This window comes from Eschscholzia californica, unplaced genomic scaffold, assembly GCF_041429995.1.
Source record: "Eschscholzia californica isolate CP2 unplaced genomic scaffold, dmEscCali1.0.p SCAF_6, whole genome shotgun sequence".
NCBI classification, from domain to species: Eukaryota; Viridiplantae; Streptophyta; class Magnoliopsida; order Ranunculales; family Papaveraceae; genus Eschscholzia; species Eschscholzia californica.
Genome location: NW_028238483.1, coordinates 19,238,866 through 19,258,298, shown reverse-complemented (window position 1 = coordinate 19,258,298; position 19,433 = coordinate 19,238,866). Strand labels below are relative to the sequence as shown.

At 37.0% G+C, this 19,433-nt stretch overlaps 2 protein-coding genes across 4 annotated transcripts; one reads left to right on the top strand and one right to left on the bottom strand.

The window, feature by feature from the left end:
- The first annotated feature begins 2,748 nt into the window (after nt 1-2,748).
- Nucleotides 2,749-7,642, top strand: PPK1 (putative protein kinase 1). 2 transcript variants are annotated; one of them, XM_086649225.1, is made up of 6 exons: nt 2,749-3,244; nt 3,435-3,758; nt 3,914-4,878; nt 5,495-5,695; nt 5,970-6,131; nt 6,807-7,642. In XM_086649225.1, exons 1-6 carry the CDS (start codon nt 3,061-3,063, stop codon nt 7,404-7,406), a joined length of 2,436 nt encoding a protein of 811 aa, XP_086505351.1. In that variant the 5' UTR covers nt 2,749-3,060; the 3' UTR covers nt 7,407-7,642. The 2 variants fall into 2 exon arrangements, with proteins under 2 accessions (XP_086505351.1, XP_086505350.1); XM_086649224.1 differs by having other exon boundaries at nt 3,842-4,878.
- Nucleotides 7,643-8,093: 451 nt separating this feature from the next.
- On the bottom strand, nt 8,094-13,443 carry SDG37 (SET domain group 37). 2 transcript variants are annotated; one of them, XM_086649227.1, is made up of 14 exons: nt 13,240-13,443; nt 12,744-12,886; nt 11,710-11,844; nt 11,185-11,239; nt 10,964-11,082; nt 10,701-10,789; nt 10,538-10,619; nt 10,318-10,419; nt 10,117-10,207; nt 9,910-10,029; nt 9,425-9,531; nt 9,205-9,274; nt 8,811-8,874; nt 8,094-8,429 (listed from the first exon to the last, which is right to left on the bottom strand). In XM_086649227.1, the coding sequence occupies exons 1-14, from the start codon at nt 13,337-13,339 to the stop codon at nt 8,267-8,269; spliced, it is 1,440 nt and encodes a 479-aa protein (XP_086505353.1). In that variant the 5' UTR covers nt 13,340-13,443; the 3' UTR covers nt 8,094-8,266. The 2 variants fall into 2 exon arrangements, with proteins under 2 accessions (XP_086505353.1, XP_086505354.1); XM_086649228.1 differs by lacking the exon at nt 13,240-13,443 and adding an exon at nt 13,068-13,164.
- Between the last annotated feature and the right edge of the window lie 5,990 nt (nt 13,444-19,433).

Below are 19,433 nucleotides of genomic sequence, written 5' to 3'. Positions count from 1 at the left end.
GTCCAAATGGCATACCAATCTTCTCTCACAAGTTGGTTGTTCAGTTGTTATATCAACAATTGCAGCGACCGTTTCCCGATACCAAATGCAATGCTTTGCCATTCCTAAAGGCATAAGTAATCGCATTGAGATCCTTCAAAGGTCTTTCAGGTGGGGAAAATCCAAATCCATCCATACTATCAACTGGTCCACTATCTGTCTTCCTCGCAAACAGGGGGGCCTCGGCTTCAGACTCCCTTCTCTTAATAATCAAGCCTTCCTCAGTAAATTTGCGTGGAGGACTCTTAAAAATCCTAACACTCCTTGGGCTCAGATTATCAAAGGTAAATACTTTCCCAAGAGCTACAAACAAAGCTTTGCTAAACCTAATCATTCCTGGCTATGGAAGTCCATTGTTAAACATTTTGACCAGGTTCAAAGCCTTATCTTTTGGGACGTTAATAAAGTGACCAATACTAATATCTGGCATGACTACTGGATACCGAATAATCCTCCCCGTCTGACCAACGATAGGAACTGCACTCTTAACACTGTGGCCCAACTTATTAACAGTAATATGTGGAATATGAATATTATAACGCAATACTTTCACACTGATATATGCGATGCAATTCTTAGTATCAATCTGCAGGATAATCAAGAAGATACCATGTGGTGGACCCCGACCAAATCAGGTAATTTCACTATGCGATTGATGTACCACACTATCTGAGAAACTATAACAATTCTTATGAAACGATCGAATGGAAATTTATATGGCATATCAATACTACTCCTAGAATCAAAACATTTCTATGAAAGTGCTGCACTAATAGCCTACCAGATCGAGACAAAATTGGTAAATTTATCGGTAATATCTTCAACTGTACTTATTGTGACAACATTGAAACGACTTTGCATGTGTTACTTCATTGCGACCATGCTCGACCTATATGGTTCCATTTTAACGTCATGACAGAAACCATCACCAACTTAAAAGAATGAATCATTCAATGGAAAGATATCGAAGCGAAAAAGGTATCATTATTAGCTAAAATCCTTTGGTTTATATGGAAGGCTAGATGTAACAAATTATTTTCCTCGAGAGACCAGTCACTATGCAGGTTATAACAACTATAACGGGAACCATGACAGGCATTACGATGACCAAAAATGAAACGAGAAAGATCAATGACGGCGTATGGACTCCCCCGAACGCCCCATTCATCAAAATCAATGTAGATGCCAGCCTTCAACTCCTTAAATGATCCAGCCGGCATCAGGTGTATCATGCACGATAACCAGGCTTCCTTCATAGCAGCACTATCAGACACAACCAGGGGACAAAACGTAGAAAAATGTGAATGTTAGGCAATTTTATGGGCACTCCAATGGGCAACAGATCTCAAAAATCCAGCACATCCAGATAGAAAGTGACAATCAAAATCTTATCAACTATCTCAACAACAACAGCTCATCGATTCAATGGCAATCCGGAAAACACATGGACAAAATTCTCAGGCTTAAGAACGAGGTCGATAACATAATTTTTTCTTACACTCCGAGTCTCAACAACTCGAAAGCAGATAAACTAGCCAAGTGGAGGAAGAATCATCGAAGTAGAAAGACCTGCAACTCAATCCAGGAGCTTGCTTTATTTATGCTCCTTAGTTACTGTTTTCCCTCAACAAAAAAAAAAGTGTACATTAGAATTTTTCTACTAATTTAAAACGTGTGTAGAGTGTACTGTATACATGCTTAAGAATGTCGAGTGACCAATTTAACTCATGAGCGGCAAACAAGCAATCCTTTTTTTTTCCTTTTGATTCAAAAACTTCCAACTTTTTTTAGGCTTTTGGTATAGGGACCTTGCTTAAATGTATTGGGACATTAATTTTAAAGGGACATTGGCACTTTTAGTAAGTAGACGTTAATTTATAAACAAGCCCATCAAAACATCTTTTATTTATTTACAAAACCTTGTCTAATATTAACAATTCATCAATAACTTAAAACCCTAAAATCATTTTGAAAAGAAAAAAAAAGACCTAACTTCTTTTGCTCGTTCCTTTCGTCCCTAAAATCATAAAGTAAAATAGGATTAGTACAAACAACATTCGTAGAAGAAAAAAATTTGACCAATATAGCAGAATTTCGACCATTGTGGACGAAATTTATAAACTATTTCGCCGCCGAAATTTTGAAATCTTTTTGCTAACAAACATAGTCAGTAATTTCGATCATTGTAGCCGAAAAAGGTCATCTTCACCATTTAAAAAAATGCTCGAAATTTGGCAACGAAGAGAAAACCTAAAATTCGATTTTCTTCAATTAAATGTCAAATAAGTATTCTTCTTACCTCTTGCAACAAGCCTTCACTACCATTATTACTACTTGATTGTATTATTTTACTAGATTGAGAAAAACAATCTTGTATTAATGATACATCATCTTCTATTAATGAATCATCATCTTCCTTCCATGAAATATCATATTTTATTAATAAAACATCATCTATGCCTTGAGACATATTAAACACTTGAAATAAAGAATAAACAAGGCTATGGTGGTTATTAGTGTTGATTATTTGTTGTATAAAAGATAAAAGTAGGGTTTTGTGGTGGAGTTTTTAGGGTTTAAAAGATACCTAAAAGATGAACAAAGACATAAAATATTTTATTGTTATTTTTTTAATTAGCATTGAATCCCTATAAATATTTATTTGTTTATTTTAATCCTTAAAATCAATGTCCTTCTACCAAATTAGAAAAGGGACATAAATCATAAAAATAACCGTGTCCCTATACCAAAAGCCTTTTTTTAATGTTTCCGCCAACACTCTCTTTCTCTCTCTTTCTACTTTCTCTCTCTACTTTCTCTCTCTAAAACCAGTTACACTAGTAGATGAACTTTCCTCATCTACAGCAATCCCTTACCCTTCCTACATCCAAAATCATCTCATCATTTCATATCATGGACAAAACCCTAACAATTTTCCCTCTTTATCATTACTGAAGAAGAAGAAGAAGAAAAGGCTTTCTCCTTGTTTAGAAAACTTCGAAATGCCGTTAAGATCTGGTCATGGAAAGGGAGGCTAACCTTCCATCAGCCCCTTCTTCACCTACCAATAAAGATAATATTATTAAGATCCTGGCTGATACTAATACTTCTCGATCTTTTAATTCCTCTTCTTCTTCTTCTTCTACTTCGCCTCCTGAATTCCTCCGGCATGTTCAGGCCGCCTTCAAGCGTCACAGACCCCTAGGTACCTTTCTTTTTCTTTCTAGGGTTTTAAATTTTTTGTTCTGTCAAGTAATTAGTTTGATATTATTAGCTTTTGAATGTTCTGTCTTCATAATCTAGGGTTTGCCCTTTTGAAGTTTTGCTATTGTGAAAATAAAATTGGGACTTTTCTGTCTTTTTCTTGTCTGGGTTGGTTTGAAAATTATGTTCAGGTATGATGCAGTCAACTAGTATTCAAGCAAGGCGTATTTTGCTTCCACAGAGAGAAAGATCAAAACCTTTGAATTCTGATGCTGGACTAACAATAGAGAGTGAGAAATCACTAGATGTTGCATCGTCGAGACAAAATAATGCAGCTGAAGAGTTAATTGATCAGATAAACCCTTATGATTCTTCAATTACTCCACCTCCTTTTACAGGAACAGAAGAAATAAACAGGGATTCAATTCTTGATCGTAATGATAATAATAATGCACGCCAACACATTTCCGAATTCGAATGTCAGAAGAAGGTTCAGTTTTCATTTGATGGAACTAGTAAGTTGGTTGTATTATAGTTTTGGGAAGAATTACTTCATTATTTTTTGCCATCTATTTCCTTTTTGTTTTGATTTATGCAGGGGCCGAAAATGAGCGAATGGCCATTGGAAATGACTACTTATCGTCTCACATGAGTTCTATTGCATTGACAGAGATGGATTGCGATGTGGGTGGTCGTGTTGACATTTCAGCTGTTGATAGTTGCAACTCCACACAGCAAGATTCACAGAAGGTAGATATGCCTCATAGGACAAGTAGTGGTATTTATTCTTTGTTAGAGAAGAGAAGCTTGTTGATACAGGATCAACAACACCAATTTACGCCATTTGTTGGGAAGGATATAAGTCATCCCATGACTCAGTCTTCAGTTTTGGACTCTTCATGTGTGACGACGACATCAGTCCATTCTAGATCTGCACCCATGCTTAGTTCTACAACCTATAGCTCTCAGTCGTATCGTGATAACAGTTCTCATGTGGATAATGAAAACTTGAATACGAACCCTCGGCCTCTGAATTTAGGAGCTTCAGCGGGCACAATTTTAAGTGACCATACTGCAGCAACTACACAAGCTTCTATCTCTTCTCTGTGTACAACAGGATTTGGCGACAACCCCATGTCTAAGGGACAGCAAGGGAATCTACGTAATGAAAGTGGGTGTTTGAAAGATGGAGTTCTTGATCATGGTAAGGGTTCTTCTGCTCTCAGTGATAAGCCAAATAAAGGGAAAGAGATTACTTGTGATACTACTGATGTACAATCGCAAGCTCCAGGGACAAAAAACTCTTATTCTGATATGAAATTGGAAGCTCCGAAACCTGAAAAGTCAGAAAAAGTAGTAAGTACCAAAAAGGCACCAGCTCCTCGGAAGAGAAATTATGATCCTGATTTGTTCTTTAAAGTTAATGGAAAACTATATCAAAAGCTTGGGAAGATCGGTAGTGGAGGAAGCAGTGAGGTTCACAAGGTCATATCAGCAGATTGTACCATCTATGCTCTAAAAAAGATCAAGCTTAAAGGTCGTGATTACTCTACTGCTTTTGGGTTTTGTCAGGAAATTGAGTATCTAAACAAACTGAAGGGGAAGACCAACATTATACAGCTAATTGATTACGAGGTATTGGTCGTATCAAAGTCAAAGCATGAACATATGAAAGTCATTTCATTAATGTATTATAGTGGTACACATGCTCTTTTTATTATCTATGTTTTCTGCTCTGGCAGAAGGTGCCTTTCACTTTCGTATTTATCTAAAATTCTCAATAATAGGAAGGGATCAAATTGTGTCTACGATTTAATGAGGTTAAATTGAGTGCTTCTATTGAGTAACAAAACTGTGTCATGATACTCTAGGAAAATGAATTATGAATTTATGCGTTACAAACTCCACTCTCTTGGTTCATGCCCTCTTTATTATTCTTTGAGTATGTCCAGCTGGACGCTTGGAGAGATGAAGTTCTGCGAGTGATCCTCATTTATGGCCTAAGCATAATAATTCTGATGTCTTTATCTTCTAACTATACAGTAGTTAGGAAACAATGATAGGTTTGTGATTCTGATATATATCATTTATAATTGGCTTTAGTTCCCTCCAAAGCACCAACCCTGGTGGAACCATTAGCATTATGAACGTCTTCTCACTTCCCAAGTGGACGTAATTGTATTATTTTTCTCATTTTGTTCTTCTATGCGTGATTCATTAGCATTGCCTCTCATATTATCTTCCTTCATAGGTCACGGATAAAATTTTGCTCAAGGAAGTAATGAATGGGTCGATGAGCATCAAGGATGGAAGAATCAGGGATGATGGATATATTTATATGGTACTAGAGTATGGAGAAATTGATTTAGCTCACATGTTGTCGCAAAAGTGGAAAGAAATGGATAGCTCCAACTCAAGTATGGATGAAAACTGGCTTCGATTCTATTGGCAGGTATATAAAAGGCTTTCTTCCCTTTCATGGTTCCCGCTCTCTTACAAAATGTTCATTCGCTTCAGAATTTATTGGTTTGCTCATGTCAAAATTTGTTAACCGGGACTAATCTACTGTTATCAGGTCCTTAATCCAATGTTCTGGGTGTACCAAATTTGAAACTTTTGCCCCATGAAGTATATAACTATATCTATTAATGTGAACCAATCACTTAATAGCAGATTAATGATTTCTCTTTTGTAAGTAAAAAAGCCGAACTAATCTTTTTTGGCAGCAAATACTTCAAGCTGTGAACACCATACATGAAGAGCGCATTGTGCACTCAGACTTGAAGCCAGCCAACTTCCTTCTTGTCAGAGGCTCGCTGAAGCTGATTGATTTTGGCATTGCAAAAGCCATTATGAGTGATACGACTAACATTCAACGGGATTCACAGGTATTTACATCTCTTACGTAATATATTTATTCTAAAAATTAATATCTTAGCCAATTTTTCCTTGTCAAATGATAGCACTAGAAGAAAACTGCAAATCACTCTTTGTAGTTAATTTGTCCACTCAGAATGGTTGCTTTCGTGCTCATGTATGCATATCATAAACTCATAATTTCCTCATTTAGATTCTAAGAGTGTCCTTGCTCGTGGTTAAAATAATACATCGTAGAATATTCTCGTATGTTAAATATAAATCTATGAACATGGATGATGTTCACCAACCGACGAACACTATCTGGGTTAGTTTAAAATGAGAATGTTTAACCATTCAAAGTCAGTATTGTTCTGAATTTATATAATGACCGTGCAAATTTGGTCATGTTTTCTGTTGGTTAAAGATTTGTAGCAATAGCTTAAGGAGATAAATTCTAATTCTTGTAATTAATCATCACTGATTACTTACTGTCAGTAACTATTAAATTCATCTCTAATGGAGATAAGTCAGATTTTTTGAAAAATGTTAGGAGGTTTTCAAATTAGCCACAAAGAACTCAGGTTTACCGAGTATCCTGTGGAAGTTTTTATTTTTAAATATTTGTCTCAAATAAGAACCATTCATGCAGTTATAGACCTTCATTGAATAGTATCTGACTCTAAATTTTCTATGGCTCACTTTAGGTTGGTACATTAAGCTACATGTCACCGGAAGCATTCATGTGCAACGAGAATGACGCTAATGGAAATGCTATAAAATGCGGTCGGCCATCAGATATCTGGTCACTTGGCTGCATACTCTATCAAATGGTATACGGAAGAACTCCATTTGCAGAATACAAGACATTTTGGGCAAAATTCAAGGTAATAACTGATCGAAACCATGAAATAGCATATGAAAAAGTTTCAAATCCATGGTTACTTGATCTTATGAAGAAATGTCTTGCTTGGGATCGTAATGAAAGATGGAGAATACCTGAGTTACTTAAACATCCTTTTCTTGTTCCTCCATTACCAACCCAAATGTCTCTTTCCTCTCCTGACCCACCTAAACTTAAACTACTTCAGCAGATTTCTGAAGTTTATAAGAATGATCCTGAAACATCAAGGTTATGTTCTCATATTCAACATATCCTGAAAAAATCGTCACTGCCTCCAACAATACCTAATTTCTCTTCAACATCAGAACGTCGGAAGTTGCTTTTGCAAATGTCCATGATTTGTGAGCAACTTCAACAAATTGCAAGTGTTGGAAGTGAAGTAGTAGATGATGCAACCATGTAAACAGTTTTCCGCGTTTGATAGTGTAATGTAAGAGGATGATCGTGCTCTTTTCTGGTACCCTATTTTGTATTTCATTCATCCCTTTTTGTCTTATTGAAATTACTTGCCAGGTTCATTTTTTCCTTGTGTAATGTTTCAAAAAATATGTAATCAGTTGAACTGCAACAACAGTGTTCTGCTCCCTGTTTGCTTTCTTTATTAGGTTAAAATTCATGAACTGACACTATTTAGAAAAACATTTTGGATCTCAAGTTCTCAAACCATCTAGGGTTGTTCTTAATCAAGATCTGCAACTTTGTTTGCTAAAAGCTGGTACTTACAGCAACAACACTGATCTAATTCGTGAGTCACGGTGAAAACTTTGTACACAAGCGTCCAAGGCCACGGTGCGGTGCGGTGCGACATCCATGGGCCACCCGTTACACAAGTCTGCGGGCCACAAAATATCATGTACAAAGGAAATGGAAATATTTAGGTCAATAGAAGTATTCATAATTTAATTTCTTCTTTTCAGCCACGAATGAAACTTCGGTAGCCATAGAAATAGAAATTTTTCAGTTGTTTAATCTTTCTTGGTTTTTACTACATCCTTATGTAAGTCCAGCAAGACTGTAGGTCAAAACAAGTTTTGCTAATTGGAAAGATGTATGATTTTCAAAGAATTTATAGACTGATCAGGCAAACATATATGGAAAATCTCTCTTCAAGTTCTTAAAAGAAAATATTTGCTAATACATTCTTAAACAACACATGAATGATACACGTACAGAATACTAGAAACACAAGTAGGACTTTTCTGATTAAAATCGGTATGAAACTAAAGGAGTTTTTCATAACTTTTAGCCATGAAAGATGAAGCACTAAATGTCTTCGTACGAGAGTTTGTGAGCAGCTTCTGCGTGTGCTTCATCCAACCTAAGCAAGAGATCCTTCATGAAGGATGTATTTGTACCATGAGTTATTCGCAGTATATTAACAGCCTGGGTCAGAGATTTTTTAGCATTCTCGGTTTCTCCAAGGTACCTGCAAAACCTACTGAGATCAGATATGCTTCATATACTACAAAGGGTGTCGATCTCGTGCCTACGCATTTTTCTCTCGTTGAATTTGCCTTAGTGAAATATCACCTTCTCCTATTTTGCTCTGTGTGGGTTTGGTGGTCAGGCTGGTTAGATAAAGAAAGTCTATGCCATATGGAACTGCGGCACTGCGCAGAGTGAGCCTGGTGCCTTAATTAAAGACCAAGTAATTTGGAGCCTGGTCTTGAGAGTTGAGACAGGTTATATAACTAGATAATTCTTATCTATAAGGAACAGTGAAGTGACTTGTATGGCAGTTGGTTAGGAACCGACGAAAAAATGTAACACACAGAACGAGAGAAAAGAAGTATGAATATAGCCATACCATTCGAGCTTTCCACAAGTGTAATATTGCAATCCAAGCAAAGGATGAATTTCAGGATATACTCCTGCAGTAAAATAGATAACCAATGATATAATATTAGGACGATCAATGTTTTACTGTTGGGTAATATTAAGAATCTGAACTTCTCCTATATCCCAGCTCATCGACTCTCGAAATTTCCATTACTTAAACTAGGAGATATGGAGGCAGCGGATTGATCGACTAACACCATATGGCAAGTGTGGATTATGAAGTGGAGAAAAAAGAACAAATCAATTAAGTTATTATTTCCTCACGGGCCAGGATGTATAATCCATTTCCATTAGACTTAAACTGTTCGACATTCAGACTTTAACTTGTTTTGGTATACAGAACTGAAGTTAATATTACATACTCTGGTAAGCTGGAATAAGCGATCTGCAACATGCTAGTGCTTCTTTCCAGTCTTCCAGCTCCATCAACATCTGAAGAGATAAAAGTACATCACTTATGGAGGACAATACGTTGAATAAACGGAAATGGAAGGCATTGCTGATAGCTTACATATATATTTAATGTGGAAAAACTAAGAACGAAAAACAAAGATACACTAGGAAGTAGATAGTTAGACATACCTTCAAAACATTTTCTCGAGTTCGTATCAGATTGATGGAGAAGAAATGGAACAATTTGAGTTGGAGTTGCTCAATTGTTCTGTGCATGGTATTGGCCTCTAGATGATCTACCACGTGTCAGGGAATCAAATCTCAACATAAATCATCAAAAGCGAAATTTTCTTTCTTCAGTATAAGTTGTTGGTCGATCATGTTAATTGAATGCCAGTCAGTTCAAGAGGTATAAATTATAAGCCAAAGCAACCAGTGCCTCGGTGAATGGTACCATAACCCTAAAAAGAGAACAAAAGAGGTTGCGTTCGGAAAGAGAGATAATATATTCCTACAAATGTAAAGGTTTCCTAGTACAATGTACCCAAACCTTGTCCTATATATCAGTGTAAGTGAATCATGTTATTCGAAATCTGACAAGCACGCGGGGCATAAACTATTGTGATATCTAGTAAAAGAAAATCTCATGCCACATGAGAATTAGCAAAGGATACTTCTGGAGGATAGAGATATTGAAGCTTTTTCCATCATCGAATTTAGATCATTGACTATCATTCTTATCTCCTCTTTGCTCCTAACAAGTCCACATGTTTGACACATAAACCCTTCATCATCTGAACAAAAACCACACTTTAAAAACTCATTAATAACAAGATGAAGAAAGAGGAGGCATTTTAACTTAGCTACACTTAATGACATACCAGAATCACGGAGCAAGAAACCGTTGCATTTCTCGTCCTTGCATCTGTAACCTTCTAGCATAGCACTTTCTTGGATATCCTCATAAACTCCCTTCAATAAGCAACAGCCAAGTTAAATTGCATCCATCAAAATCTTACATGCGTATACAAGAAATCATCAAAGAATGGTACTTACGAAAAATTAGTCTAAACAGAACATACTTTTTTGCATCGGGAACACGAACATGTAAAATAGTATTGCTCCTTCAGAGCTTTTTGTCGTGTTTCAGTGCTTCCGGCAGTCTCAATATAACTGATCAACACCTTATAAAATGTAATCAAAATTATAACATCACTAAACAACTTCAAAACCAATCACATTTAAAAGAAATATGTTAGAAACTTAGAATACTAACAAAACATAGTTAATAGATCATCTTACCTCTGTACCTTTTGGTATAGGTTCCACAGCACGAACTACTGCTCGTCGTTCCTCGAATACCAAAACTGAGTTCGGGGAACAGCTAGATGAACACCACAAGATTAGTTGAGCTAAGTGTGAGATTAAATTTGTCAAAACTAAACATTATATGGGACTAGATTACCTGTGGTTGATAATGGATACTACAGGATATAATCCTGTCCCTAATGGTCTTAATTCACTGTCACATATTGTATGTGCATTGCACGCAAGCTGCATGAAATTCAAGATGGTCAAATGAGGATTGAACAAAAACTCTTGTTTTCAGTATAAAATTATCCTAATCAAGAAAACATTGCTCCGGGAATGACAACATGTGGCATTGTCGCCATAACGAGAAGGCATGGAAAAATATGATATGATCAGGGAACAGTTTGAACAGAAGACCTTGGAAAATATTTGTGCAATTTCTTTTAGGTTGATCTCCGGCCAACTAAGAATTAGGTGGACAAGGTTAGCCATCTGAGCGTATAGCACCAGTTGTTTCTCATCAATATCAGACATATCTTGGAGAAAACAGTTATCAAAGTCAACATGTAGAGCTCAATAATATGGAAAAAAAGGATAGTGAGAATGAAATCATATCATGAAGAAAAAAAAAAGGATACGATCCACCAGCACCTCCACCAAGTCATAGTTATCCGTAGCAGTAGCCGGGATAACCTGATCATAAAACAAACAAATTATTAACAGATGAACATTATTTTTATTGTGGTGAACAACTTGCAGTTGGAATAGAGAAATTCACTATTCGTTCCAAAGGCATTCATCGGTTGAGCTATTGTCAGATCAGAATCTAATTCATCTCCACATTTTATGGACCATGTGGTCGAGTAAGACAATTATTTTTCCAGTCAAATGAGGCTGTGAGTTTCAAATTAGTGTGTAAGAAAACTCAATAAGTGGGTTCAGAAGAGAAGAAAATGAAATACTGCCATCAGAAGGTATCAGCAGATGACTCTATTGATATTGAAGATCTAACTAAAAGACCTTTTCTGTCATGGCACTTAGTGTAAGAAAGGAGCAGTGCATAAGTATAAAGGAAAGACAATTAATAGCAAAGAGGGTAGACCAATTAACCAGAACAAAGTAGATAACGTAGTTTAGAAACGGGAACAATGAAGATCAATGACCTGCTCATTTTGTAATTTTCGCTTCAGGTAGAGTCTAACTATTAAACGAAGGGAAGGTGTGAGTAATCTCCGCCTATCTTTACTAAGTCCAGCAAGGGCTTTGCATTCGAGTCGGTGCAGCTTCCACTCTGACTTCTGAAAAGACAACAATAGACAAGTGTGTCAGCGATTGAAACTCTTCTTGTGGTAGCAGTGACTGAAATCTTCATAGTTCATAGCCAAGCCGTAACCTAGGGTGCATGTAAACTGTTGTCGTCTAGGAGCAAGGTGACCACGGGAACATGCCTATTTCCCCACGCAGACACACTACTTAAACATCTATCCCACCGGACACCACATGAAAAACAAATAACCTACCCATATACCCACTACTTATGCATGACTCTTAACAATCAAAAAGCAGGTAACTACACAAAAAAGAAAAAAATCTGCCTAAATCCAATCAACAAGTGGACAGCACACACAGTGGTCGTTCGATTGAATTAGTGGAATATTGGCCTTTGGCTGATTCATGGGCCTGCCAAGTATTTTGATATCTCAATTCATCAACCTACAAACACACAGCCTGCCAGGTAGTATTGTGGAGTCCTGGTTTCCTGATCAAATAAACTATTAAGCAGAGAAATACAAGAATTTGTGCCTCAAAACTGAAAGAATATATAGGTACATATGTACCTATACATATTACATAATTGTGTGTTTCGTTTCAACCCTTTTTAGAGAACAAGGAGTTTCTTTCACTAATGTCAAGTTTACTTACAAAAACTTATTCGTACAAAAAAGGCTACTCTCCATCTTCATTCATATGTAAAAGGTTATAAGATAACAGAAAAACATAAAGTATCACTACCATGTTTGTTTGTCCCCTTTAGAATTGTTTTCGAGTCGGAGATTAAGAATGGTGTACTCCAATTGACTCGACTATTAATAGAGTAACGGGACTGTTTACTAAGCATAAGTTCATCACCTTAAAGCAAAATCGACTACGACAAAAGAATCAAACTGCAATTTTTTAGAGATTTACCAAATAATACCTGGCAAGTACTCCCACAATACCATGAAACCTGACATCCTGAGCATTTCTTGAGGTTAGTAGACATAAAACAACCATCACATTTTGATTCAGATGAGTTATTTGGAACACAAACATAAGGATCTTCAGATATAATCACCTCTCCTGCATGATGAAATTATGATATTCTTTTAGTAAACAAAATTTTAAAAAGGTGGGTACTGCTTGTCTAGAAACAAACACATTTACTCAATAATTTTATTGGATTGGTCTGCAATTATTTCAAAATTTGTTCAAAGGGTGATTACTATTTCCCTAGGGTTTATTTCACAATTCAGAGGCATACCCAGAGCTTAGAATAATTGTTTATTTAGTTAACATTTGTTGAAGAAATTGAAGTTGTAGAGTAATTCACAAGAACGTATTGAGTAAAAATGGAGGTTGAGCTCTAAAGATTAGTGATAATACCACAGAACCAGAAGTCCAGAGAGAGGAGAAAGGAGAGAGAGAGAGAGGACCTGGTGAGAAGTTTGTGGTGGAAATGAGACAGCGACCTTTCTCTGGATTGGTAGAAACGGTTAATCCACGGGGTATAAGGGCTTTCTGCAACTCTTCCATGAGAGTTTTAGAGAGAGAGAGAGAGAGAGAGAGAGAGAGAGAGAGAGAGAGACAGAGAGAGACAGAGACAGAGGTTAAGGGTTGAGATTTTGTTGAACTGTTAGAGGTTTAAAATCTAACAAAATTATTATTAAAAAAATAATTACTCTAATTAATTTTATTTTTAAATCTAACAAAAGCTCACATATTAATTTTTTTAATCTAACAAAAACCTACACATTTTTTAAATTCCAACATCCAATAATTTTTCAACTTTAGAAAAAAAAAATAATTCGAAAATAATTCAAACAAGTGTTTCGTACATAAACTAAATCACACAGGTTCTTAAAACACACCCACCAAAAACCCATACACGCGTTCCTCACATGCGCATATTTAAGGCCTCAAGAGAGGCTGAGGTTGGAGCTGAATTTTATGGGTTGAACTAAAGCTGTAAATTTGGGGTGAAAAAATGGTTTTTAGAACCTGAGACAGACTGAGGTTGGACTTGCACTTAGTCAAACCCTACATACACCAACTCAACAAGTAACTCGAAGAACTCGCTCAATCAAACTGAGTTCGACCTATCTATTGAATCGACAAGTTAGTCCTTTGCCCAATTTATTTTCAAGATAAAAGAATCGTAAATTAGAAAATGAAAGAACTAAGAAATCATGATTTTGTTAGAAGATGAAAGGAGAGAAACAAAAATTTCAAGTTTCTTCTTCTCCCTCTTTCTTCTGCCACCCTTTTCAAACATGTTAGGTGATTGTTGGTCTATAGAAATGGTGAAATTAAGATGATTGTTTTTTTTTATGAAGAGATTAAGATGATTGTTGGTACATAGAAATGATAAAATTATGTAGGTTTTCACAGACGGTGGCAAACCCATAAACTTTAGCTATCTTAGGTTCCCTAAAGCTATTTGCCATATTTGTCGAATCATTGAACATCCATTGACCCCTTGTATTAGGCAAATCCACGTCAATCAGTCTCTCCTATGGAGTTCACCCCCAATCAACCTATTCCTGTGTCCCAGTGGGCTGTTACTGTGGCTAGCAATCCACCTTCTCCCAATGTTCCCATCCCCCCCCCCCCCCAAGACCTCTTTCAACAGAGAGGCAAGAGGAAGGAATCTCAAGCTCTAATCGAAGTTAAAATAGAAGAGGGTGAAGTCAGGAAAGCTTTGACTAAGAGACACAGAGAAATGTCGGTGGGTGGGAGTTCTTCACAGGGGGGTTATCAGTATCAATGGATTTCTAAGAGTTCTTCTGGTTCACTTGGGTTCTCTCCTACTATTCCTGACAGCTGGTATTGCCCTCCTTCAGAATCGATCAACAGTCAAGAAGAAAGGAGGCGCCATTTATTTGCTGATTCACTGTTAGAATCCCCCAGTCAGAATTCAGAGGCAAGGATGGACGGTGGCAAAGAACAATCTAACTCGATAGATTAATCGGTTGTCAGTCTTAGTCTTTTTCTGTTATGGTCTATCTTTCTTGTCTATATAGTCTGGTATGTTGGTTTAGGTCTTCTCTGTCCTGTGGGATTACTGCTGCCTAGTTCTCTTTTGTTCAGTTAGTTCGAGATTAGGTTTACATTTTGTTTCTAATCTCTTCATGTTGTTTTTATGGTTGGCTATTATGTTATGAAGTACTATGTTATATTATCTAATTGTATCTAGCTTCTAAGTTAGTTTTGTCATGCTTTTTCCTTGATTCTCTTTCGTTTCTTTTAGATTATCTGTTGTTAGCATTGTATTTCCTGTGAGTGGTATTCCTTCTTTTCTCTGCTTCTTTTTGGTTAGCTTTTGGTGCTTTCAGCTTGATCCCGGCATAAGCTCTTGTTCAGTGGGGCCTTCTGCTGTGGTGCCTATTTCCTTCCTGCGGGTTAGCCGGGTTTTAGGCCCATCTTGGGGTGTTGGTTATTTAGGGGCCTGCCCCTAGAAAGCTTCAGTTGTGACCCTGATGATGGACTGCCCCTCGATTTTGAGTTGGAATGTTCAAGGCGCCTCCTCCTTCCTATATTACTCGTAAAAATATGCTTACCATTATCAACAGAAATGATCCGGATATAATCTTCATCTCCGGAACCAAGAACAAATCTACTAACATGAACAAATTTATACCTATTAGCAAGCACTACTCTAACTACTATGTTGAACCGGTAAATAAAGCAGGAGGACTTGCACTATACTGGAAACACCATTTAAGCATCAAAATTAACTATGCGGATAGCAACATCATTCATATGGACTTTAACGGTGGTGCCTCGTATCCAGTTCTTCATTTGGAAAACATGTAGCAGAGCTCTCCCGGTCAGAGCAAGAATAGGGAAATATATAGTTAAGACCGAGTCCTGCCCGAACTGTAGCGCTATTGAATCCATTGAACATGCCCTTTTACACTGTGCAATAGCGAAAAATATATGGTTCCACTATAACATCAAATCTGAGAACATTCTTTCCATCGAGGATTGGATTTTCTCGTGGGAAGAACATCCCGATCTTTGTTATTCTAGTGACAATATTCACTTCGCTACAATCCTATGGATCTTATGGAAAATGCGTTGTGACCATTGCTTTCAGCATGAAATCAATGATCTTACGAAAATTATTAACATGATAAAAAATTACCCGAATATTAACAGAAAACAGGAACCGAATAAAGAAAAAAGATGTGACAAATGGCAGCCTCCGGCGAATAATTTATCAAGATTAATGTTGACGCATCCTTTCTCAATATAACTTCCATGGAGGGAATCAGTATGATAGCACATGATGTTGGGGCTAAGTTCATTGAAGCTCAGGTCCAATCTACTAGAGCCAGGAATAGCGAAGAAGGTGAAGCTAAGGCAATCCTCCTAGAAATGGAATGGGCAATAGACAAGCAATACAGATCAATTATCATTGAAAGTGACAATGCTAACTTGATAAAACACCTCCGCAACAGTCGTCACTCCATACAATGGCAATCGAAGATTCACATCAAGAAAATCAGAGAAAGATGTAGTGCATTCCACGCAATCCAGTTTCACCACGTCAAGAGAGCAGCAAACTCCCAAGCTGATAAACTCGCTAAATGGTCGAGGAAGCACATTCATAGCAAAGTGTGGCATAATATTCCTTGTTTTTTAGTTCATATGTATTGTAAGAACTCTTTGCTTCATTAATGTTATCTTAGTTCAACAAAAAAAAACTAACTTTTTTTTTTGTTGTTGAAACTAGCTTTAATTAATTAATAATAACGTTATTACAATATTAATCAATCAAAATACAAGGAATATTTAGCCATTTTTTACTTCTATTCTTCTTTCTGACCCATTTGGCTAGCTTATCTGCATGCGAGTTGAGCTCTCTAGTGGTATATTTGAAATGCACTATCTCGAACTTTCTTCTGATTTCACGTGATTTTCGGGTATGGATCATCGATTGCCAGTGGACTGAGTGCTTCTTATTGTTGAGGTGATTGATAATATTGATGTTGTCGCTTTCAATGATGATTGACTTTAGATTATGTTCTTTCGCCCATTCAAGACCGTGTAATATTGTCATAGTTTCACTTTCTTCACTGTTTCTCGCCCTTGAAGTTTTAACTTGCGCTTAGATGAATTTAGATTCAGTGTTGTGAGCAATTAAGCTGATTCCCACATTAGATATTACATTAATAAAAGATGCATCAACATTAATTTTTATGAATTGAGGGGGCAGGGGTTGCCATTTTTCTACAGTTTTTTGTTTCTTTTTCTCTGTGATTTTGTTGTTTCTAGGAAACGATACAATCATTTTAATGATTATTAAGGTCATTCATCTCATGTTGAAAACAGTGATCACATCTAACTTTCCATAATATCCAAAGAATGATCGCAAAGTGAATATCTTCGCTAGTGTAACATAGGTTTGGATCGTTTTCCCAGGAGAAGATCCAATCTGTGATTGAAGTAATGTTCTCCGAAATAATATTAAAGTGAAACCAAATGTTTTTAGCTAGAGCACAGTGAAGAAGCGCATGCTCTATGGTTTCTATGTTAGTACAGTTTGGGCAATTCATGTTGTTGTCAATGTATTTTCCGATTCGTTCTCTGACCGGGACGGATTTTGTGCATATTTTCCAGATGAAGATCTTAATGCAAGGAACCGTGGGGAGAGACCAGATTAACTTCCAGTTCTTAGGTATCGTACTTGATTACTGTTGTTGGTGCTAAGGTCCTGGTACATATATTTAACTGTGAAATTTCCCGAATTGGTGAGCTTCCATTTGATCTAATCCTTACCTTCGTTGTTCACCGGGATGGCCTTGATGCGGTTTTGGGTCATATTATCGAAGTTAGCATTGAGGACTTCGTCATTCCAACTATTATTCGTAATGAGTTGGGAAACCTTGTAAGACTAGAGTGGTTGTTGTTCTGAATTGGACCAGTAATATCTGGGATTCAGTTATCTTCCCAGATATTAATGTCCCTACCCGATTGCACTTCCCATGTAGCCAGGTTATCAATAATGTTGTAATGCCTCCTTATGGTCTTCCAATTCCATGAATGATGATGTTTCGCTGGACCAAGTTTATCTGTGAGCGGGAAATAATTAGCCTTGAGAAGTTTGGCCCAAGGCTTTTCAGGTTCAGTTTTAAGCCTCCAGGCCAGCTTAGAAAGAAGGGATCTGTTGTCCAGATCTGGCAAGTGAATGCCAAGGCCTCCGAGTTATTCGGCATGCAAATATAAGACCAGGCTTTAGTGCAAATTCCTTTCGACTTACCCCACCAGAAATTCCTTTGAGCAGACTTGATGCGTTTGCAAATTCCTTTCGGGATTGCAAAGCACTGCATCTGATATCGGGGTACGGCCGCAGCTATGGCCGAGATGACCACCGTGCGACCAGCTTGGGACAGAAAAGAGTGCTTCCATTTGTTGAGTTTGTTCGTGATGTGATCGAGGATATCACTGAAAACCTTAGTTTTTTTTGCTCCTATAAAAAGCTGAGCTCCCAGGTATTTTTACCGAGATGGACGCATATTTGACTTTGAGAGTGCGCATGATCAGCCGCTTGAACTTAGGATGCGAGTTCTTGGAGTAGAAAATATTAGACATCGCGTAGTTTATCATTTGACCCGAGGTCTCACATAATTCATGTAGAATCGTCTTGAGGATGTGGATGTTGTCGATTGTGTTTCTTCCAAAGATGATGCAGTCGTCCGCGAAGAGGAGATGTGAGATTTCCAAATCAGCTCTGTTAATGGGGAATCCCAGGAATTTGTTACCATTGTTATTCATCAATTTTCGACTAAGACCTTCCATAGCGAGCGTGAAGAGGAAAGGGGAAAGGGGGTCGCCTTGTTTAATACCCCTAGAAGGATATAGGCCTGTAAACGGTAGCTTATCGGAGCGGATACTGGTATATCCGTATCCGATATCCGATAAGCTATCGGATATCCGAATCCGATAAATATCCGACGGATAGTACATGTCAACATCTGAATTCGTATCCGTTAGTATTACCGGATATTCGAAAACTATCCGATATCCGAGAACAAAAAAATACCGTGTAAATTGAGTGCAATAGTACTCCTAAATCAGAGAAGGTTCAATTCGACATTTCGACATAACATTTCAAATCAGTCTATAGTTTCACAACTCTTCAAAATCATCAACACAATTCACAAGGGTTGTAACTTGTTAATTTAAATTACGAAGTTATTGGCTCAAAACAATATATAAGTTGCGAGACGAAATAAAATCAAATGGTTCTTCAAAAAGTCTTCCCTTTGGCCCTCTGCTGCTCCTTCATCCCTACTCCCTTCTTGAATTCGTTCTTTATCATAGTTCCCTGAAAATATAGATAAATTGTAGTCATTAATTCTGCATAAGGATGTAATAACAAATTCAAAACAATTATAACTTCAATGTTATATATATATATATATATATATATATATATACTACTTGAGTACAAACAAATCGTATAAGAAGGCATCATACCCTTCAAAATTCAGACCACTTCTCATAAAAGTAAAAAAGCTATTCACAGGCATCATACCTCCAAATGAACTAGACTATACCTGGAGATGAAACGTTGGTGTAGACAAACCCTAACTTATATATTTTGCTCCCACCCTGATGGGTT

Coding starts and splice junctions, on each gene's coding strand:
- SDG37 (XM_086649227.1), bottom strand. CDS start 13,339: ATGGAAGAGTTGCAGAAAGCCCTTATACCCCGTGGATTAACCGTTTCT. Junction 12,887..13,239: donor CACCACAAACTTCTCACCAG/GTCCTCTCTCTC, acceptor TTCATCATGCAG/GAGAGGTGATTATATCTGAA. Junction 8,430..8,810: donor ACTTGTGGAAAGCTCGAATG/GTATGGCTATAT, acceptor TAGGTTTTGCAG/GTACCTTGGAGAAACCGAGA.
- PPK1 (XM_086649224.1), top strand. CDS start 3,061: ATGGAAAGGGAGGCTAACCTTCCATCAGCCCCTTCTTCACCTACCAAT. Junction 3,245..3,434: donor CAAGCGTCACAGACCCCTAG/GTACCTTTCTTT, acceptor AATTATGTTCAG/GTATGATGCAGTCAACTAGT. Junction 4,879..5,494: donor TACAGCTAATTGATTACGAG/GTATTGGTCGTA, acceptor CTTCCTTCATAG/GTCACGGATAAAATTTTGCT.